Below are 19,463 nucleotides of genomic sequence, written 5' to 3'. Positions count from 1 at the left end.
CATAGGTCGGCATCTTTGGTTTCTGTCCGGTTCTCACCCTGATGTTTCTTCAAGCCATTGAAAGAGCAGATCTGGTGGGATAGTTTACCAAACACGACACAAGGACTGTCCAGCCAATCCATATATGTCTGTTCTTGAGAATCAAAATACCGTCCTGAAAGCTGCCAAAGCAAAGTCCTCGGATGAGACTTTTCAACGTAATCTTGTATGAAAACGAATCAAAAACAATAATAATGTAAACCTCAATGCAAACTTCTTTTAAAGAGAATTCTAAAAAGTGTAATTGGATTTAGGTTTCAATAGGATTGACATTTGTAACTTTTACCTGTTATTTTTGTATTTTTTGACCTTGAGAAGTTACTGAGTGTGACACTTCTGAATGTTCTCCAGTCTCTGGGTTTAGTCATCATTCTGACTAATGCCTTTTCTCTGCAGATGCTGCAAACGACTGCAGTCATTCCAGCGCTAACAGCCTTTCACTAGATCTGATATGAGGAGAGGGCTCCAAACTTTTGTCACTTTTTAAGTAGCAAAATAATTTCTCTACCGTGTTAGCCAATAAAATTATATCCTGTAGGCATTAAAAAAAAGTTTTGTAAAAGTAAAACCTTTTATTGTCTAACTGACCCTTAACTCCTAGTTACCAGTGCAACTGTCATCTACGTGTTTACTATTTTGCAGACAGTGTTTTACTTCAGCTAACATCTGGAAATATGCCTTAAAGAGGAGCTGTAACGTCAAAACGTCCCCTGGGGGGTACTCACCTCGGGTGGGGGAAGCCTCCGGATCCTAATGAGGCTTCCCACGCCGTCCTCCGTCCCTCAGGGGTCTCGCTGCAGCCCTCCGTACAGCGGCGACGTAAATATTTACCTTCCTGGCTCCTGCGCAGGCGCTCTGACGGCTGTCGGCTCCGAAGTAGGCGGAAATACCCGATCGCCGTCGGGTCTGCTATACTGCGCAGGCGCAAGTCTCCGGCGCCTGCACAGTAGAGCGGACCCGACGGAGATCGGGTATTTCCGTCTATTTCCGAGCCGAAAGCAGCCACAGCGCCCCCGCTGGAGCCAGCAAAGGTAAATATTGAACTGACAGTCGGGTCTGTCGCCGGCTGTTCGGAGGGCTGCAGCGAGACCTCCGTGGGACAGAGGACGGCGTGGGAAGCCTCATTAGGATCTGGAGACTTCCCCCACCCGAGGTGAGTACCCCCCAGGGGATGTTTCTGATGTTACAGAGTCTCTTTTTAAAGGACAACTGTAGTGAGAGGGATATGGAGGCTGTCCTATTTATTTCCTCTTAAACAATACCAGTTGCCTGGCAGCCATGCTGATCTGTTTGGCTGCAGTAGTGTCTGAATCACACCAGAAACAAGCATGCAGCTAATGTTGTTAGACCTGACAATAATGTCAGAAACACCTGACCTGCTGCATGCTTGTTCAGGGGCTATGGCTAAAAGTATTAGACTTTTCGCCGCCTGAGGCAAACTTGTGACAAACCGCCGTCCCCAAGAGCCGTGGGGGGGGGGGGGGGGTGCCAAGCTGGAGGGGGTAGCGGGCAGGAGGTGGGTATTGGGCACAGCGGTGGGGAGAGGGGTCGGACCTCTCCCTCCCTGACCTGTGTCCCCGATTTGCGCTCCCCCTCTAGCTTTTAAAATGCAGCAGTAGCATATTAATACCAGGCAGCAGGCGGGGATGACTCCCCTTTTCCACTTTCCACTCTCGTCACTTCCTGCAATGCCGTCCACTTACAATACAGTGGGCGGCATTACAGGAAGTGACGACAGTGGAACGCACGCTGGAACGCGGAAGAGGTGAGTCATCCCAGGCCGCTACCTCTTATAAATACACTGCTGCTGCATTTCAAAAGCTAGAGGGGGAGCGCAGATCGGGGGACACAGGTGAGGGAGGGGGGGTCTGACCCCCCTCCCCGCCGCTGTGCCCAATACCCCCTTCCTGCCCACTACCCCCTCCAGCTGGGCGGCCCCCTACACCCACAGCCAGGTGGGTGCCGCCCCCTGGACTTGCCCCCTGAGGAACTAGTTTCACCCCGCCTCATGGGCGAACCGGCCCTGAGGACAGCTATGCAATTTGTATTGTTTAAAAGGAAATAAATATGGCAGCCTCTATATATCACTCACTTCAGTTGTCCTTTAATGCAAACCTGAACTGAAAAGTAAAAATAACCATACAAACGTCATACTTACCTCCCGTGCAGTCTGCTTATCAATCTCTTTCTCCTCTCCTGCGTCCTGTTTGTCCACTGTGATTGATGGAATGCTCTATCCTCCATTTTAAAAATAGCGATGATCCCTAAGGACTCGTTTCCGTACAGCGTGCTTTTAGCCACGGTTATGTAAACATAAGCATAGACTGCACTGTCTGCTGTTTCCACTGAATCACACAGCATAGTTGCACACCTTTTGGCGCAATCCCAATCATTAAAATAAATAGGATCACCAGCGCCACCTCGAGAACTCACGTGATGCAACGCAGAGCCACGCTGACGCACGGCCATCTGCGTTACAATGGAAACGAGCCCTAACAGCTTCTAGGTCAGCACTCCATTAACCAGTAATATCACTTGAGCAAAGTAACGTCCATGTTTCTCTATGGCTCATCAGTGGTCCTTTCAGTTATAACTGACAACAACTGATATAGTGGAAAAGAGCCCTAAGGCCCCTTTTACACTTGGGCACTTTCCTTGCCTTGGGTTATCCTTTCTGCATGCAGGGTAAGGGCTCTTTCACATATAACAACGCATGCAGGAGCTGTTCTCCTGCACGCCTTGAATAGCCTGCGGCGTGTTGACGGAATGCTGCAGTGCAACGCTATCAGCGGCGGTAGCTATTAATTCACCTGATGGGAAAACGCTGGCTCCAGACGATTAAAACCTCCCAGGTGCGTTGAACCACAATGTACCGAAACGCAGCGTCGGGTGTAAAAGGTAAAATGAAAGTCTATGGACTGGACGGAAACTGGCTCTAGTGTGAAAGAGCTTTAACACAACAGCAAAGAAAGTGTATGGGGCCCAGTACACTAACTGCGTCATGTTGCGCCAGAAGCTTCCGCTGCTGACCTGCCCCAAAGTCAACAGCGCGTTACCATACGACTTCCGCAGCAACGCAGTCGCGGCGGAATGCATTGAAGTCAATGTGCGAAGCACAAATTTGAAATTTGTTGGCGGCAGCAGTGTGGCGTGCATGCGCAGAACAACGCAAATATGATGGGGAACCCGTGAATCCCAGTGACGTTCCTCCTGTCCAGCAGGGAGTACGTCACTGGGTGAGGGGCGGCGACGAGTGGTGAAGGTTGTGCCGGGGGCGGCACTATACATATGACCCTGCCACTCTGACACAGGGTCATATGAATCGATTTTATGGCATTGTGATGCGAGGGGGGCAGAGCATCTCACCGCAACACTCTGGCCAGGTATAACACTGGCTTTGGGCTTTCAGCTTCCTGAGAGACTAGCCTGACTAGATCTAGTCAGAACTGGAAGCAATCATTGTATGAAGAAAATGGTGAGCTTCTGAGAGGAAGTGACGGCGAGTTAATTATGTAATATTCATTTGCAGGTACATCATGTGTTTATTTTTAATAATTTTATTTGGTTCAGGCCCACTTTATGAAAGAGCCATTAAAATGTATTACTTTTACAAAATTTTGTCCTACATATTTAACTTTTGAAAAAAATCCAGCCTGATTCTGCTGGATGTCAGCTCATGCATAGCTCCCAACTGTCCCTCATTGGGAGCCCTGTCCCTCTTTCCTCCTCATTTGTCCCTCTTTCAGGAGTTTGTCCCTCTTTCTATGTAATTATATATATTTCTCTACTAAAAAATGTTTGACTGTAAACTTTATTCCCTTCCTTTAAATTGCTATATTACTAATTTTAAAATGTTAATATGAAGGAAAATGAATCAGGATAGAAAGGACCAGTGTGGTTTGTTTTATAAAACATATTTTTCTTATGCATGGCTAGGGGTGTGACGGGGGCGTGATCAGGGGTGTGGCAGGGGCGTGGCTTAAATGTCCCTCTTTCACATCTCAAAAAGTTGGGTGGTATGCTCATGGCTGTTCTCCAATTTCAGTAAGCACTGTTTCACACTGAAAATCGCAGCGTTTTTGCTGTGATTTTTCGCGATCGCTCCCAAAGAGCGGCACTTTTGCGATTGCAAACACTGCCGTAGGAACGCTCCCACAGGGATCCACTGCACTAGTAATTTGCCGATCACCGGCAATCGTAGCACAAACGCTGTGGAATCTCCCACCAGAGTGAAGCAGCCCTAGCTCACCCGCTGTGAGACAATTTTGACTACAATTCAAGATATGTTGTATGAGTTCTGTGTTAGCGGAGAGTACAGGATTTGTTTATTTCCCCAGATCTCTCCCAAACAGGAAGCTGAGTAACAACGTTTCTGCTGTCTCTTCCTCAGGGCCCGCCTCATGCAGGCGTTCAAGGAATCGCACTCCCATGAGTCTTTGCTGAGTCCGAGCAGCGCTGCCGAGGCGTTGGATCTGAATCTGGACGAGGACTCGGTGGTGAAACCTGTGCACAGCAGCATCCTGGGACAGGAGTTTTGTTTTGAGGTAACAGTCGGAGCCGGTTCTCTCGTGAAGCAAGGTGAAACACTTACATCAGGCGCAGAGATTTCAGGGAAGGCATGTTTTTATATCTGACACTCTGATGGTCACCGACTCCATCCCCGCCACTGTGCCACGTAATAAATAAATATTACATGGGCGCATTTGGGCTGATCAGTAGGCATTACCCTATGTGGATCAAAGTATCGAACAAAGTCTGAGGTTTTAATCCTCTCCAGCAGCACACAGCGTCATTCAATGACGCTGGTATGCGTATAAGAGGCGGAGCTACAGTGCATGAGCTGGTGCTGTCCTCGCCCCCTCCCCCTGATGCCTGGTCACCTCCATGCTTTAGTCCGAGGAGGAGGTACAGACTCTCTGGCTCACTGCTGCCACCACAAATCCCGATAACCTACACCGAAAATAATTACTGTATTTTTCGGACTATAAGATACTCCTGACCATAAGACACACCTAGATTTAGAGAGTAAAAAACAGGGGACAAAAATATATACCAAACCTGGTGCATCCATGGTGAGGGGCATTTGGTGGATTATGTCCTCTTTGTACCTCATGCCCCCTCTATGCCCTTTGTGTCCCCCTGTGTCCTCCCATGCACGGGCACAGTACAGGGAGTCCCCGACATTGTGGCGGGTTGCAGGTTCATTTTGGTAGGGCGTTCACAAGTCAGGAACTCCCTGCATTTAGAATATAGGACACAGTGACTTCCCCCCCCCCCCCACATTTAGGGGAGAAAAAGTGAGTCTTATAGTCCAAAAAATACAGTAAGAAATATGAGGGGGGGGGGGGGGGGCGCGTGGGTGATCGGGATAAAGGATTGCAAATGTGTCGGGAAATATAGTAGGAGATTGGGGTTTCCCTTTAAGTCCCAAAAGCAATAGAATGAAAATAATTATTGTAGGTCATTGTAGACCCGCCCGCCTGAGCCCTTTACATCTACAAACTCCTGTATATACTGAATAATCTCTGACTCCTCCCCCTTCCTCCTACTCTTTCCAGGTGACGACAGCATCGGGTACCAAATGCTTTGCCTGCCGCTCAGCCGCCGAGAGGGACAAATGGATAGAGAACCTGCAGAGAGCCGTCAAGCCCAACAAGGTACCAAGCTGCTGCCAGTCATATCCAATGCCAGATTTATACTTTGTGTGCCCCTCGGCCAAGTATGTTGTGGTTCCACTTCCATGTACAGCAGCCCCTCCCATTCTGTGTGCAGCCCCATCTTCCATGTGTATCATCCATGTACAGCAGCCCCTCCCATTCTGTGTGCAGCCCCATCTTCCATGTGTATCATCCATGTACAGCAGCCCCTCCCATTCTGTGTGCAGCCCCCTCTTCCATGTGTATCATCCATGTACAGCAGCCCCTCCCATTCCATGTGCAGCCCCCTCTACCATGTATATCATCCATGTACAGCAGCTCCTCCCATTCCATGTGCAGCCCCCTCTTCCATGTGTATCATCCATGTACAGCAGCCCCCTTCCATTCCATGTGCAGCCCCCTCTCCCATGTGTATCATCCATGTACAGCAGCCCCTCCCATTCCATGTGTAGCCCCTTCTACCATGTATATCATCCATGTACAGAAGCTCCTCCCATTCCATGTGCAACCCCCTCTGCCATGTGTGTCATCCATGTACAGCAGCCCCCTCTTCCATGTGCATCATCCATGTACAGCAGCCCCTCCCATTCCATGTGTAGCCCCTTCTACCATGTATATCATCCATGTACAGAAGCTCCTCCCATTCCATGTGCAGCCCCCTCTTCCATGTGTGTCATCCATGCACTGCAGACCCCTCCCATTCCATGTGAAGCCCCCTCTTCCATGGGTATCATCCATGTACAGCAGCCCCTCCCATTCCATGTGCAGACCCTCTTCCATGTGTATCATCCATGTACAGCAGCCCCTCCCATTCCATGTGCAGCCTCCTCTTCCATGTGTATCATCCATGTACAGCAGCCCCCTCCCATTCCATGTGCAGCCCCTTTACCATGTGTATCATCCATGCACTGCAGACCCCTCCCATTCCATGTGCAGCCCCCTTTACCATGTGTATCATCCATGTACAGCAGCCCCTTTCTTTTAGGAACAGCTTGGGCATCAGTTCCCCTTTTTCATGTGTTGCTCTCAATTTTCACCCTCCTCTTTCATATATAATAACCCCTCTCCCATGTCCAGCCTGCCCCTTAGGCTGCAGCCCCCCAAAGCACGGGCCTTGTAGCTTTTACAGAAATAGGCCTTACCTCACTGCTCACCGGGCTGGATGGCTGGTGTTTATTTTCTAGTTGAACTTGATGGATGGATGTCTTTTTTCAACCCAAATACTGTAACTATGTAACAATGTAACCCACCTAAATGTGTAATAGTGAGTCTGGTCTGGGGATGGTCAATGAAATGCTCATATGTCCAAGTTGATGTAAATGTAATCTTATGCAAATTTGTATTTATCGATGAAGCAGCTCCGTTTGTGAAACTGCCTGCATTTGCATACAATTTGCATCAGCTTGGAGTGGCTGTCACTAGTCTCCTGTGAGCGGCGGTTGCACGTGGCGTGCTCAGCGAGGCTTCCACGGATGCACACGGACACGTCACGCTCTAGTTGTGCTCCTCTGTAGCTGGACCAGCTGTCGCTGACTGCGGAGACCTGCGTCCGTGGCGAGCACACAGCTGGTTGTGCAGCTGACACATATGCCGCGTGCGCCCCGGAGGCCTCGGGAACAGCCGGACGCGGAGACGGCGAGCTTCTGCTCAGAAGAGCCCGACCTGTAACAGCGTGATGGCAGAGAGTGCGGAACGCGCTGCTCCAGAAACCTGTCTATTCCTGTGACCCAAGACTGGAAACGTATCTCTCCCCGTCTCTGTGCCTCTGCTTCTTCCTCCCCCGCAGGAGGCAAATACAGCTTATCTCACGTATTATTAAAGCGGAATGAAACCCAGCATTTCTACTTTGCTCTCTTATTTACAGCATATTATATACAACCAGCATTTTTACTAGAACTGCATTTAAAGGGTTAACACAGGCTTTAGAAACTTTAGAAGCTTCCCTTCCAGCAGAGCTGGCTGCTTCCAAAACTTTACATAATGTTATCTAGTGTTTAATTGTATCAAGTGAGAAATGTAAACAAAGCCTTCTCTCGCACTGCTGGGTACCCTGAACAAAGTCAGACAAGCATAAATGCTTTCTGATGCTTTCTGATTAAGTTAGAGAATGAATAAAGCAGTCATAAATAAAATGCAAAGTCAGCTCTCAGAGTAAAATAAGTGTACTTTAGGAACGTATAATTTCGAAGTGAATAATAATACTCATGCACAAAATCAAATACGCTAACCGTATGGCATATAAAAAGAAGTAAAACATGATTTTATTGAATATTATGTCAGGGTTTTATACCGCTTTAAAGGGGCACTATGGCGAAAAATTGTAAAATGTAAAATATGTGCAAACATAGACAAAGTACTTTTTTTTCCAGAGTAAAATCAGCCATAAATTACTTTTCTCCTATGTTGCTGTCACTTACAGTAGGTAGTAGAAATCTGACATTACCGACAGGTTTCGGACTTGTCCTTCTCTTCATGGGGGATTCTCAGGGATTTATTTATTTTCAACAGTACTTAGTGAATGGCAGTTGTTCTGTTCAACTGCCAAAAAACTGTGTAGGAAGCTGGGAAGCCGGCCAGCATCATTGTTTTAATCCTTTTTAGGGAATATCTTTATAAAGAATAAAAGCCTTGCTGAGAATCCCCTATAAAGAGATGGACTAGTCCAAAGCCTGTCGCTTCTGTCAGATTTCTACTACCTACTGTAAGTGACAGCAACATAGGAGAAAAGTAATTTATGGCTCATTTTACTCTGGAAGAAACCTACTTCTTATTTGTATACTTTTGCACATATTTTAAATTTTACAGTTTTTTGCTGTAGTGCCCCTTTAATCACTCCCTCTGCAGAAACACCATTTTCCACATAGAAATGATAATATCGTTGATAACGTAAAATCTGTATATACAAGCAAAATAATATGATAAAAGCTATAACTATAACTATTTAGAAGCAAGCTTCTAAAACGATAACATACTTCAAAAACTTGAATGTTTTAATGTTGTTAGCAATATTTTACTCTGGAAAAAAAACATACTTCTTATTTGTCTATGTTTGAACATATTTTAAATTGTATAATTTTTCGCCATAGGGCCCCTTTGACCATTTCAGCCCGTGGGGATTTGCATCAGAGCAATTTTCACCTCCCATTCATTCGCTAATAACTTTATCACTACATATAACAATTTATTGATCTATATCTTGTTTTTTCCGCCACTAATTAGGCTTTCTTTGGGTGGTACATTTTGCTAAGAATTATTTTTTTTATAAATGCATTTTAACAGGATTAACCGCCTTGCCGGTTATCCCGAGCTCAGCTCGGGGTAACCTGCGCAGGAGGGTTTCTCAGGTCCCGCTGGGCCAATTTGCATAATTTTTTTCCCTACACACCCTGGGCTCGCTACATGATTTGAAAAAAAAAAAAAATGTGCTGCGCTGCCTCCTTGCCGGCGGGAATTAGACCGGCAAGGAGGTTAATAAGAGAAAAATAGAAAAAAAATCATGACTTCTCAGTTTTCGGCCATTATAGCTTTAAAATAATCCACGGTACCATAATTAAAACCTATGTATTTTATTTGCCCGTTTGTCTCGGTTCCGACACCATTTAAAATTTTGTCCCTATCACAATGTATGGCGCCAATATTTTATTTGGAAATAAAGGTGCATTTTTTCAGGTTTTGCGTCCATCACTATTTACAAGCTTATAATTTAAATATTTTTCGTAGTATACCCCCTTCAAATGCAGATTCTTAGGTAAATATTTGTCTTTTTTTTATTATTGTAATTTTTTACATAAAAATTTTTATTTGGGTAATATTTTGGTGTGGGAAATAAACAGTTAATTTTTAATGTTATTATGTGTAAATTGTAATGTAAAATGTAGATGTAGTTTTACTATTTGGCCACAAGATGGCAACCTTGATTTTTTTTTCTCCTTGTGCTTCTCGTTAAGCGGAAGCACAAGGGGGATGTGGAAATTTTTACGGGCAGAAAGACTAAAGCCTCTAGTAAAAGCACTTCGGTTTCGGTCATGCGCTTCGGTCACGTTCACTGATCCCAGGGCTACCAGGGGACACCACGGGGGCGCGCCCGCGATCGCGTGCGGCGCCGCAGCAGAGCAGCCACCCGGACGTGAGTTTCACGGCAGAAATGGTTAAAGGACACCTGAGGGCCTTTCACATTGAGGCGGTGCCGTAAATCTACCACACTAAACCGCAGCCTAATGTTAGTGTATGGGAGAATTCACACTCCCCATGTTGCGGTACTCTGTGCCGGAAGTGCCCTATCCTAACGCGCTTCAATACCTACGTTACCGCGCGGCTCCTGCAATGATCTGCGTCGGGTTGAAAGTCATGTAAGTCGCATACTTTAAAAAAAAAACGCCACAGTTATCTGCGTCGCGCATGCGTGGAGGTGTATTTTAGAAATACGTTTCCGTGCATGTCATCGATTGCCAAACAGGAAGTGAGCATCACTTCCTGTTTGGCCAGGTGCAAGATGGGGATTAGCCTGTACTAACGTGATAATTACCGAAGGGCTGTTTTTGGCGGTGCAGCCACAGAACCGCCAATCTACAGTGTGAAGCCGGCCTGAAGTGAGAGGGATATGGAGGCTGCCATATTTATTTCCTTTTAAACAATACCAGTTGCCTGGCAGCCCTGCTGATTTCTTTGGCTGCAGTAGTGTCTGAATCACACCAGAAACAAGCATGCAGCTAATCTTATCAGATCTGACAATAATTTCAGGGGCTATGGCTAACAGTATTAGAGGCAGAGGATCAGCAGGACAGCCAGGCAATGTGCATTGTTTAACAGGAAATCAGCATAGCAGCCTCCACATTCCTCTGTCTCCCATAATGATGGGTTGGTTCACACTATAAGCGTTTCTTTTTCTTAAATCAGTAGCGTTTCTAAAAGCGCTGTAAAAGCACTTGTGTAGTGAAATCCTATCTCAGATCCTATCTGAGTGGCGGTCCGTGGGCTGCCACCTTCCCAACACCGGAGATTAGCGCGGTTTGTGTGAGCTGATGCGCGCATCCCCGCTCGAATGACACAGCTGCGCTGTTAGACATTGTACAGCGCTGCGATCTATGGCAGCACTGTGCTGGGGACATCAGTGTCACTTGGCTGTCCCCTGGAGCGGCTCCAATGCGATCCCCTCTCATAGCCTGATGCCTATGAGAGGGATTGCTGTGATTGGATCTCGGGGGAGGAGGAATAAATACATTTTAAAAAATGCATTTTTATAAAAAAAAAAAAAAAGTGACAGCATCAATCAGATGCCACCAACAGAAAGCTCTGTTGGTGGCAAGAAAAGGGAAGACATTTAATTTGCGTGCAAAGTTGTGTGGCTCTGCAGCGAGCAGGCAAAGCTGCAGAGCATTGAATTGTAAAAAATTGCCTGGTCACGGTGGTGTAAGCTTAAGGCCTCGTTCACATCATTTAGCGCAGATGGCTGTGCGATTGGAACGCAACGCGTCCGATCGCACGACATCTGCGCTCCTATGCGCTGCGCTGCAGATCCCATTCATTACAATGAATGGGATCTGCGCTGCGATTCCCAAAAATGCGTGCAGCACGCGATAGCGCAATCGCGCTGCCACGCAGCGCATATGATGGGAACGGTAGAAGGGCTGTCTATGCCCTTCTACCGTTCTTGCGTGTCGCACACTATACGCGCTGCCAAAATGCGGACGGCAGCGCGTATAGTCTGAACGAGGCCTAAAGAGACACTGAAGCGAAAAAAAATTGTGATAATATTATTTGTATGTGTAGTACAGCTAAGAAATAAAACATTAAGATCAGATAGATCAGTCTAATTGTTTCCAGTACAAGAAGAGTTAAGAAACTCCAGTTGTTACCTCTATGCAAAAAAGCCATTAAGCTCTACGACTTTCAAAGTCGTGGAGAGGGCTGTCTTCTGACTTTTATTATCTCAACTGTTAGTGAACAATTTTCTTTTTCTCTGCCAGAGGAGAGGTCATTAGTTCACAGACTCTGAAATAATCATTTTGAATGCTGAGTGTTGTGTAATCTGCACATATTAGAGAATGATGCAATGTTAGAAAAAAAACTCTATATACCTGAAAATAAAAATATAAGAATATTTTCTTTGCTGCTAATCTTCTAGTAATTATTCATAGTACGCAACCAATTCATTATATCATATTATTTTTTTTTCGCTTCAGTGTCTCTTTAACACCCCCCTAGTGACCTAGTGGTTTAAAAAAAATGTTAGTTAGTCCAGAAACTTCCCATCTCTTTCTCGGCCCCACCATTGCCACAAATGGACCCTCTGAGCGTATGCAACAACAGCTTGTTCTCGTGGCTGCCCACCCCACCGTATATAAGCTGTGCAGCCGTATTGCACCTGCACGAGTACGGCTGCGCCCGCGCAGCAGCAAGCCACAGCCATGAGAAAGCTTTGTGCTACTGCGCAGACGTCGTATGGCAGCGCTTGTGCACGAAGGGGAGAGCGTCCATAAAGTTGTCAGGGTGGCGGTGGGGTCGTGGAGAATCTTTTTTTTTATACTGCTGTGTTTCTTTAGTTAGTTAGATTAGTATACTTATCCTACCAGCCTATACAAATCATTCCTTTTATTCCATTCTATAGCAGAGTCATCATCAGCCCATAATTAACAGGAATGAACAAAAATTCCATTAAGATAACGGAATGTCGACCTGGAAAAAATAATTTGATATAATTATATAAAATAGTCTTTCATCGCATCCGTCCTTCCCCTTTGTTCGGACGCTTTCAATGAAAGCCCCGGGTTCCTTAATCGTCGTCGTCGGATTATCATGTGACATTGCCGTAGCGGCTGGCCATAAAGAGGACCTGCTGGAGAAGGTGTGGCGTCCTTGGCCCTGCAAAAGGTGACATCATTTTTCATCCCGCCAGGACGTCGCTTTGTGTCCTCCTTGTTGACACGCGGTGTGGGCTGCGAAACTCCAGCAGGGCAGCTGTAAATAGCAACCAACTCAGCAGGGGGAGGGAGTGGGGGGAATGTATGGAAAGGATAGGTGTATTTATATCATAAATCTACCAAATCCACCCTCAATAGCCCTGTGAGCAATAATGCAGGTATCAGCTGTCCTTTCTTTCCTTATGACCATCAGGCTTTGTTCTAAAATTGAAATAGCTGATGTCAGCGATTATCGATTTTTTTGGGGGCGTTTTTTCTCCCACTCCCGGCGCTTATCTGCGCGCTTCGATTTTGTATAAATCGCTTTGGTAAGCGTTTTTGCAGAGCGATTCTGATTTTTCACTTCCTGAAGTCAGGAACTGAACACTTTCATCCGGAAATGAATGAATACAATTGGCCTCAATTCTGGTAGCTATGTGAGGTAAATATTTTTTTGTAGGTAAAACACCTCACGAGGTAGTTTCCTCTTTTTTTTTTAGCAATTCTGAAAGATTTTTCTCCATTTCTGAACATGTGGTAAAACATGAAGTAAATGCATAAAGTGAGGTAAAACATGCAGTATTTCAGCGGCAAGCATGCAGTAAATAAATAATAGTAGTAGTTTTTAATTGCCTCCATAAATTAGGATAGTCTGTGGAAGATTTTTTTTTGAGGGGGGGAAGGTGTACTTGATTATGTAGCTTTACAGGCATCCCTTATAAAAAAAAATCCAGTAAATATTTGGAGTTTTATTTCTACTATTCTTTTCTATTACACAGCCTGAATAGGAACAACACTAAACAGTGGCGTAGCTATGGAGCTAGGGGGCCCCGGTGCGAGTTTTACATTGGGCCCCCCAAGCACTCTATACGTAACAATCTCATACGGCACAACAAAACCTGCCAAGATCATCCACAGTATTAGAGGTGCAAGAAGGGGATGGGGAACTGTTTGGTAATGATTACTACTATTCAAAGTATCTATAGAGGTGATTATTACCACCACAGGACCAATAAACAGCTTATACTGTGATTTAGGAAGGGCCCCTCTGGCCCAAGGGCCCCGATGCGGTGGCTACCTCTGCAACCCCTATTGCTATGCCACTGACACTAAAACAGCAATACAAACTCCACTAAAAACTGCAAAATTGACTTTACCTCCAGGTACATGCAGGTCTTAAACTGATTGGTAAATTATGTGTTAACATGCCCCCTAATTTCCACGACAATGGTTATTTTCGGTAAATTACCTCAGAATTTACCTCATGAGGTAAAACATGACTAAAACCTACCAGAATCGCTAAGGCTGGTTTCACAGTGGGACGTTACAGGCGCACGTTAGAGCAGCCTGTAACGCACCCCACCGCACAGCAATGAAAAATCAATGGGCTGTTCACAGTGCCCACGTTGCGTTACACAGTAACGCTGCGCCATTAGACAACGTACTGCATGCAGTACTTTATAAGCGGCAGAGCCGCGTAAGACTGTTTGCACAAGCTCAGTGACGTTGGGGAGGAGGGGAGAGCGGCCAGGCACATGGCTAATTAATATTCACTGCACTCAGTGACGTGCAGTGTTTACTTCCTGGAGCGGCCGCTCTGTGCGGCGATTGGCCGGCTGGACCACGTGATGCCGCATGCGTCCAAGAGTGCGCATTACGGCATCACGGACGCCAGAGTGAGCTGCACAACGCGGCTCACTCTGACGTCCAAAGCAGGGAGCACCAGGCGTTGTGTTAGAGGCACGTTATGCGACCATAACGTCCCCTAAAACGCAACATCCTGGTGGGAAACCAGCCTATATGTCATTACCTCATGAGGTAAATTACCTCACATGAGGTAATTTGTTTGATAACCCTACCAGAATTGAGGCCAGTGATGCGGTTGCATGAGGCAGCACATCAATGGGAATTATGCTACGTACACACTTGCGATTGAAACAGCAGCTTAACGATTGCTCTGCTGACAATCGGGTAAAGAACTTTACCAAATGATCATTAAGTACAACGACGAACGAACGATATCGGCACGGGACAGGATCATATTGAACGACAATCGTTACAAAACGATAGTGTGTACGGTTATCTGCAGAGCACGATCATTACAAGGGCCAATGTGCCTGCATTGGATTGTGCCCATATTCCGTACTTCCTGTTTAGCGCGTCCTGTAAACATTGTAGCATTACAAATTCAAATAAACTTTGTAAGTTAACTGTCATATATTTGTATCTATTGTAACCCCATGTTTGTTTTTGTTTTTTTTATATAAATATATATGCAACATTTCCCTCTGATCGTTCTTTTCTGCGAGAACGATCGTTAATATGTGTATGATGATTGCTGCGTCCCATTGTTGCATTCCAATCGTTCCAGTATTGTTCGTCTGATAACTATCATTCCTTGTAAACGATTATCGCAAGTGTGTACGTACCATTACACAGGGCCGGATTTGTACTTTTCACCGCCCAAGGCCAACTATACCGTCTGTTTGGTTGTTATCTCTGTGTGCCCCAATGAGAATTCTACTTACTTTCCCTCATTGGATGTCAGTTGTTACAGATGACTATTTTAGAAAATATGCGTATAGATTATAAGTTATGTTTTCCTTAAAGAGGAACTGTAACGACAAAACGGCCCCTGGGGGGTACTCATCTCGGGTGGGGGAAGCCTCCGGATCCTAATAAGGCTTCCCACGCCGTCCTCCATCCGTCAGGGGTCTCGCTGCAGCCCTCCGTGCAGCGGTGACGTAATATTTACCTTCCTGGCTCCTGCGCAGGCGCTCTGACGACTGTCGGCGCCGAAGTAGGCGGAAATACCCGATCGCCGTCGGGTCTGCTCTACTGCGCAGTCGCAAGTCTCCGGCGCCTGCACAGTAGAGCGGACCCGACGGAGATCGGGTATTTCCGTCTATTTCCGTGCCAAAAGTCGCCACAGCACCCCCGCTGGAGCCAGCAAAGGTAAATATTGAACTGACAGTCGGCACAGTCGCCGGCTGTTCGGAGGGCTGCGGCGAGACCCCCGTGGGACAGAGGACGGCGTGGGAAGCCTCATTAGGATCCGGAGGCTTCCCCCACCCGAGGTGAGTACCCCCCAGGGGATCTTTTTAATGTTACAGAGTCTCTTTAAGAACTTTTATGTTATGTTTGTTATCTCATTAATGATGGAACCATTGTGTCACCATGAGAGCTAGGCTGAAGTGTACCTGCAGGATAGAGCTTACAGGTCTTGCAGGGATGACACAAGTACAGGACAGGGAGTTTGAAGGTTAAATCTGTTCTTGTAGATATGGATGGCTGCATAGAATAGCTTTACTGCCCCTCACTGAGCCGCCCCTAAATTTCTGGTGCCCTAGGCCATGGCTTATGTGGCCTTGCCAGAAATCCGGCCCTGCCATTACAGTTCAAGTTCCTCCCGTGTCTGCGTGGGTTTCGGCTATTACTTGCACCCGCATTACACTGTTTGTATCGTAAGTTGGGATCCAACTCTTACCGCTGCACATTATCGCGGGCGCCGCACAGTGCCCTAATTAGCTGTCTCGTCCTGATGACCCCTTAGGGCTGGGACCCGCTAGAGCATTTTTGGCAGTGTTTTGGGATCGCTTTCAATCGCTATCGATTTCCCAAAACGCTTCGCTAGTGTAAGTGGATCAAGCAGATCTCACTGGAGCGATTGAGATTAGGGAAATCACAATCGCAGGACATGCAGCATTTTGGGAGCGTTTTCATTCTAATGTATTGTACAGGAGCAGAGAAATCGCTTACAAGGTGCCACCACTGATTGCTAGAGATTGCGATATCACTTTGCGCTCTGTAGGAGGTTCCCAGGCCATACAGCAGTATACAAATCATTTAAAGACGATCTCCAGTGAACATTTTACTGTTGGCAGGTGATGTAGCTGCTGCTTGCTGTTTTGGCAGTTGGAAACAGCTGTAAACAGTTATTTTCCACAATGCAACAAGGTTCACAGACAGTAAACTGCCAGGAGTACCACGGTCCTCAGAGTTTCTTGTGGGAGGGGTTTCACCACAATATCCGTCATACAGCGCCCCCTGATGGTCTGTTTGTGAAAAGGAATAGATTTCTCATGTACAAGGGGGTGTCAGCTACTGATTGGGATAAAGTTCAATTTTTGGTCGGAGTTTCTCTTTACAGGGAACCTGAAATGGGAGAAATACAAATGCTGGCATCTCCATTCTCTAATAAACAATGCCAGTTCCCTGACGTTTGTGCCAATGCTCAGCCTCTAATACTATACGTCACTGGCCCAGAATGAGCAGCAGATCCGATGCTGTGACCCTGCTGGCTGCCTGCATGTTGCAGGGCTGTGACCTCAACACAACTAAAGCCAGAAACTCAGCATGACAACCAGGTAACTGGCATTGTTTATAAGGGAATGAAGATGGCAGCCTCCCTAATCCTCTCTCTTCAGGGGCCTTTCACACTGGAGCGGTGCAGCATTTTACTGCAGCCTAATGCTAGGGCGATATAAGTCTAAGGGGCGTATCCCACTATATGCGACATGGTGCGGCAAAAGTAGCCAATCTAACGCGAGCGCAAACCTACATTAAAGTGCGACCTCTGTGGGGGAACGGAAGTGGTGTAAGTCTATGGCGACGCGCATGTTTTAAAATGACCGCCGCATGTTTTATGCGTTGCGTATGCGCGGAAACGTATTTTAGCAATTCGCTTCCGCTCACGTCATCAATTTGGTCACAGGAAGTGAGAGTCACTTCCTGTTTGGCCTACTGCCAGACGGGGATTGCCACGTACTAATATGGTAACCCCCGAAGGCTGTCTTTGGCGGTGCGAACTCCGGGCAGCACCACAACCGCTGAAATTCAGTGTGAAACCAGCCTAAGGCTACCTTTAAATAGATAGAACACAAGCTAGATAACTTTATCAATATGTAATCTTTCCACAAATTTTTTTTGAATTTGACAGCCAGCCAGTATGATTCCTTTGCAGAGTATGCAGGTTCCCTTTTAAAGTGGACCTGAACTCCGAACTTCCTCTCTGCTCTAAAACATAAACAACAGCATAATAGCTTCTAAAGAAAAAAACATTTCTTTGTTACAGCTTACAGAACTCCTGCAATAAATCTGCAGTGTGTCTACTTCCTGCTTTCATGGAAGCAGCCATAGGGTTAACATCCTGTGTTTACAAATGAGTTGCTCTGCCGAGGCAGCCAGCTGGCGCCACTGAGAGATCAAATTACACTTGTGATTAGTCACAGATGAGGGGGAATTAGACGGGCTAAACTCTCTAAATACATACAGAATGCATTTCTCTCTGTTTTCCTTCTGTCCTGTGCAAGAGTTCAGGTCCACTTTAAAGGACCACTATTGCAAAAATGGTAAAATGGTAAATACATGTAAACATACAGTATACAAATAAGAAGTACATTTCTCCCAGAGTAAAATCAACCATAAATTACATTTTTCTCCTATTTTGCTGTCACTTACAGTAGGTAGTAGAAATCTGACAAATTTTGGACTAGCCCATCTCCTCATGGGGGGTTCTCAGCAATATTCTTTATAAAGACAATGCTGGCCAGCTTCCCTGCTCGTTACACACTTTTTTGGGCAGTTGGACAGAGCAACTGCCATTCACTAAGTGCTTTTGAAAATAAACAAAACCCTAAGAATCCCCCATGAGAAGATAGGCTTGTCCAAAACCTGTTGGTAATGTCAGATTTCTACTACCCACTGTAAGTGACAGCAACATAGGAGAGAAGTAATTTATAGCTCATTTTACTCTGGAAGAAACATACTTCTTATTTGTATGTATTTACTTATATTTTACGATTTTCGTGATAGTGGTCCTTTAAGGGTGCCCATACACGGTACAATAAAAACATTCAATTTTCCCATTTATTTGCCCAGAAAGATTGAATTGTATGAAAATCAAAAATATTTTTTTTTTCGATCAAGAAAAACAAATGATTATCCTGTTTTTTCCATAAAAATCCGATCGGACATGTTAATAAAAATCTTTATATTCGATCTAATGGGATAATCGAAAAAAAAATGGTACCGTGTATGGGCACCATAAGAAGGGTATAAATATTCATGTCAGTGCATTAAATATCTCCGTCGTCCCGCCACAGTCCTGCGGCCGCTCAGGCAATTAACACGGCGCACAGTTCAGCCTCGTCAGCGTGTCACTTTAAGCCAAGCACAAATAATTAGCAAGAAGAGGCGCGCGTAGCTAGCTGCGCCGTGGTGTGCGTTAAATAGGAGCGTATAGGACATGGCAGCGCGGCGGGGACGTCGCACCACATTACTGACGCCAAATACAGAGACATTTAGGGGGCGATCTGCCTTCATATTAAATATGACAGCGCTCATTAATCATTGAAATGCGCGTCGCGTCTTGATTAGTCTGTGTCCTATATCTGTTCATTATAATGTACGGGGCCGTGCTTCCACTGCTCACCCACTGCGCAGACAGCTCCGCCCTGAATGACAGACAGAAGGAGCAGAGGTAACCCATTGCTGACAGCTAGGGCGGGGCAGAGAGGGATGCCGACTTCTGATTGGCTGCTGAGAGTGACATCTCAGATTACCTACACCAGCTGTAATAAATGGCCTGCATGAGCCTTACATGTCATTTACATTCATGTAGTTATATCACTTCTCGATTAGGGATAGGCAAGATCATCACTGGCAATTTTGCAAGATTTTCTGATTGGTCCGCATGAATCCCGCAAAAACAGCGCATTCGGTTAGAAAAGGGTTCGCTACATGGAAGTAAAAATGATTCTGTGCATTATTCTTTATTATGATTTATTGTGTTTATAAAGCACCAGCATATTACGCAGCGCTGCACAATAGATAAATGGGAAACATACAAAGTAGGACATACAAGGAA

General features: G+C 45.9%; 1 protein-coding gene across 10 annotated transcripts in view; it reads left to right on the top strand.

Moving 5' to 3' along the window:
- Window positions 1-19,463, top strand: part of SYNGAP1 (synaptic Ras GTPase activating protein 1) — a 401,820-nt gene that overhangs the window by 273,142 nt on the left and 109,215 nt on the right. For all 10 annotated transcript variants that reach the window (XM_068250158.1, XM_068250154.1, XM_068250155.1 and 7 more), the window contains 2 exons: window positions 4,430-4,583; window positions 5,598-5,696. In XM_068250158.1, coding sequence (XP_068106259.1) covers window positions 4,430-4,583; window positions 5,598-5,696 — 253 coding nt within the window. The remainder of the gene's footprint in view (window positions 1-4,429; window positions 4,584-5,597; window positions 5,697-19,463) is intronic.

This window comes from Hyperolius riggenbachi, chromosome 8 (assembly GCF_040937935.1).
Source record: "Hyperolius riggenbachi isolate aHypRig1 chromosome 8, aHypRig1.pri, whole genome shotgun sequence".
Lineage (NCBI taxonomy): Eukaryota > Metazoa > Chordata > Amphibia > Anura > Hyperoliidae > Hyperolius > Hyperolius riggenbachi.
Note: the sequence above shows the minus strand (reverse complement) of the source record. Positions and strands in the feature narration are given on the sequence as shown.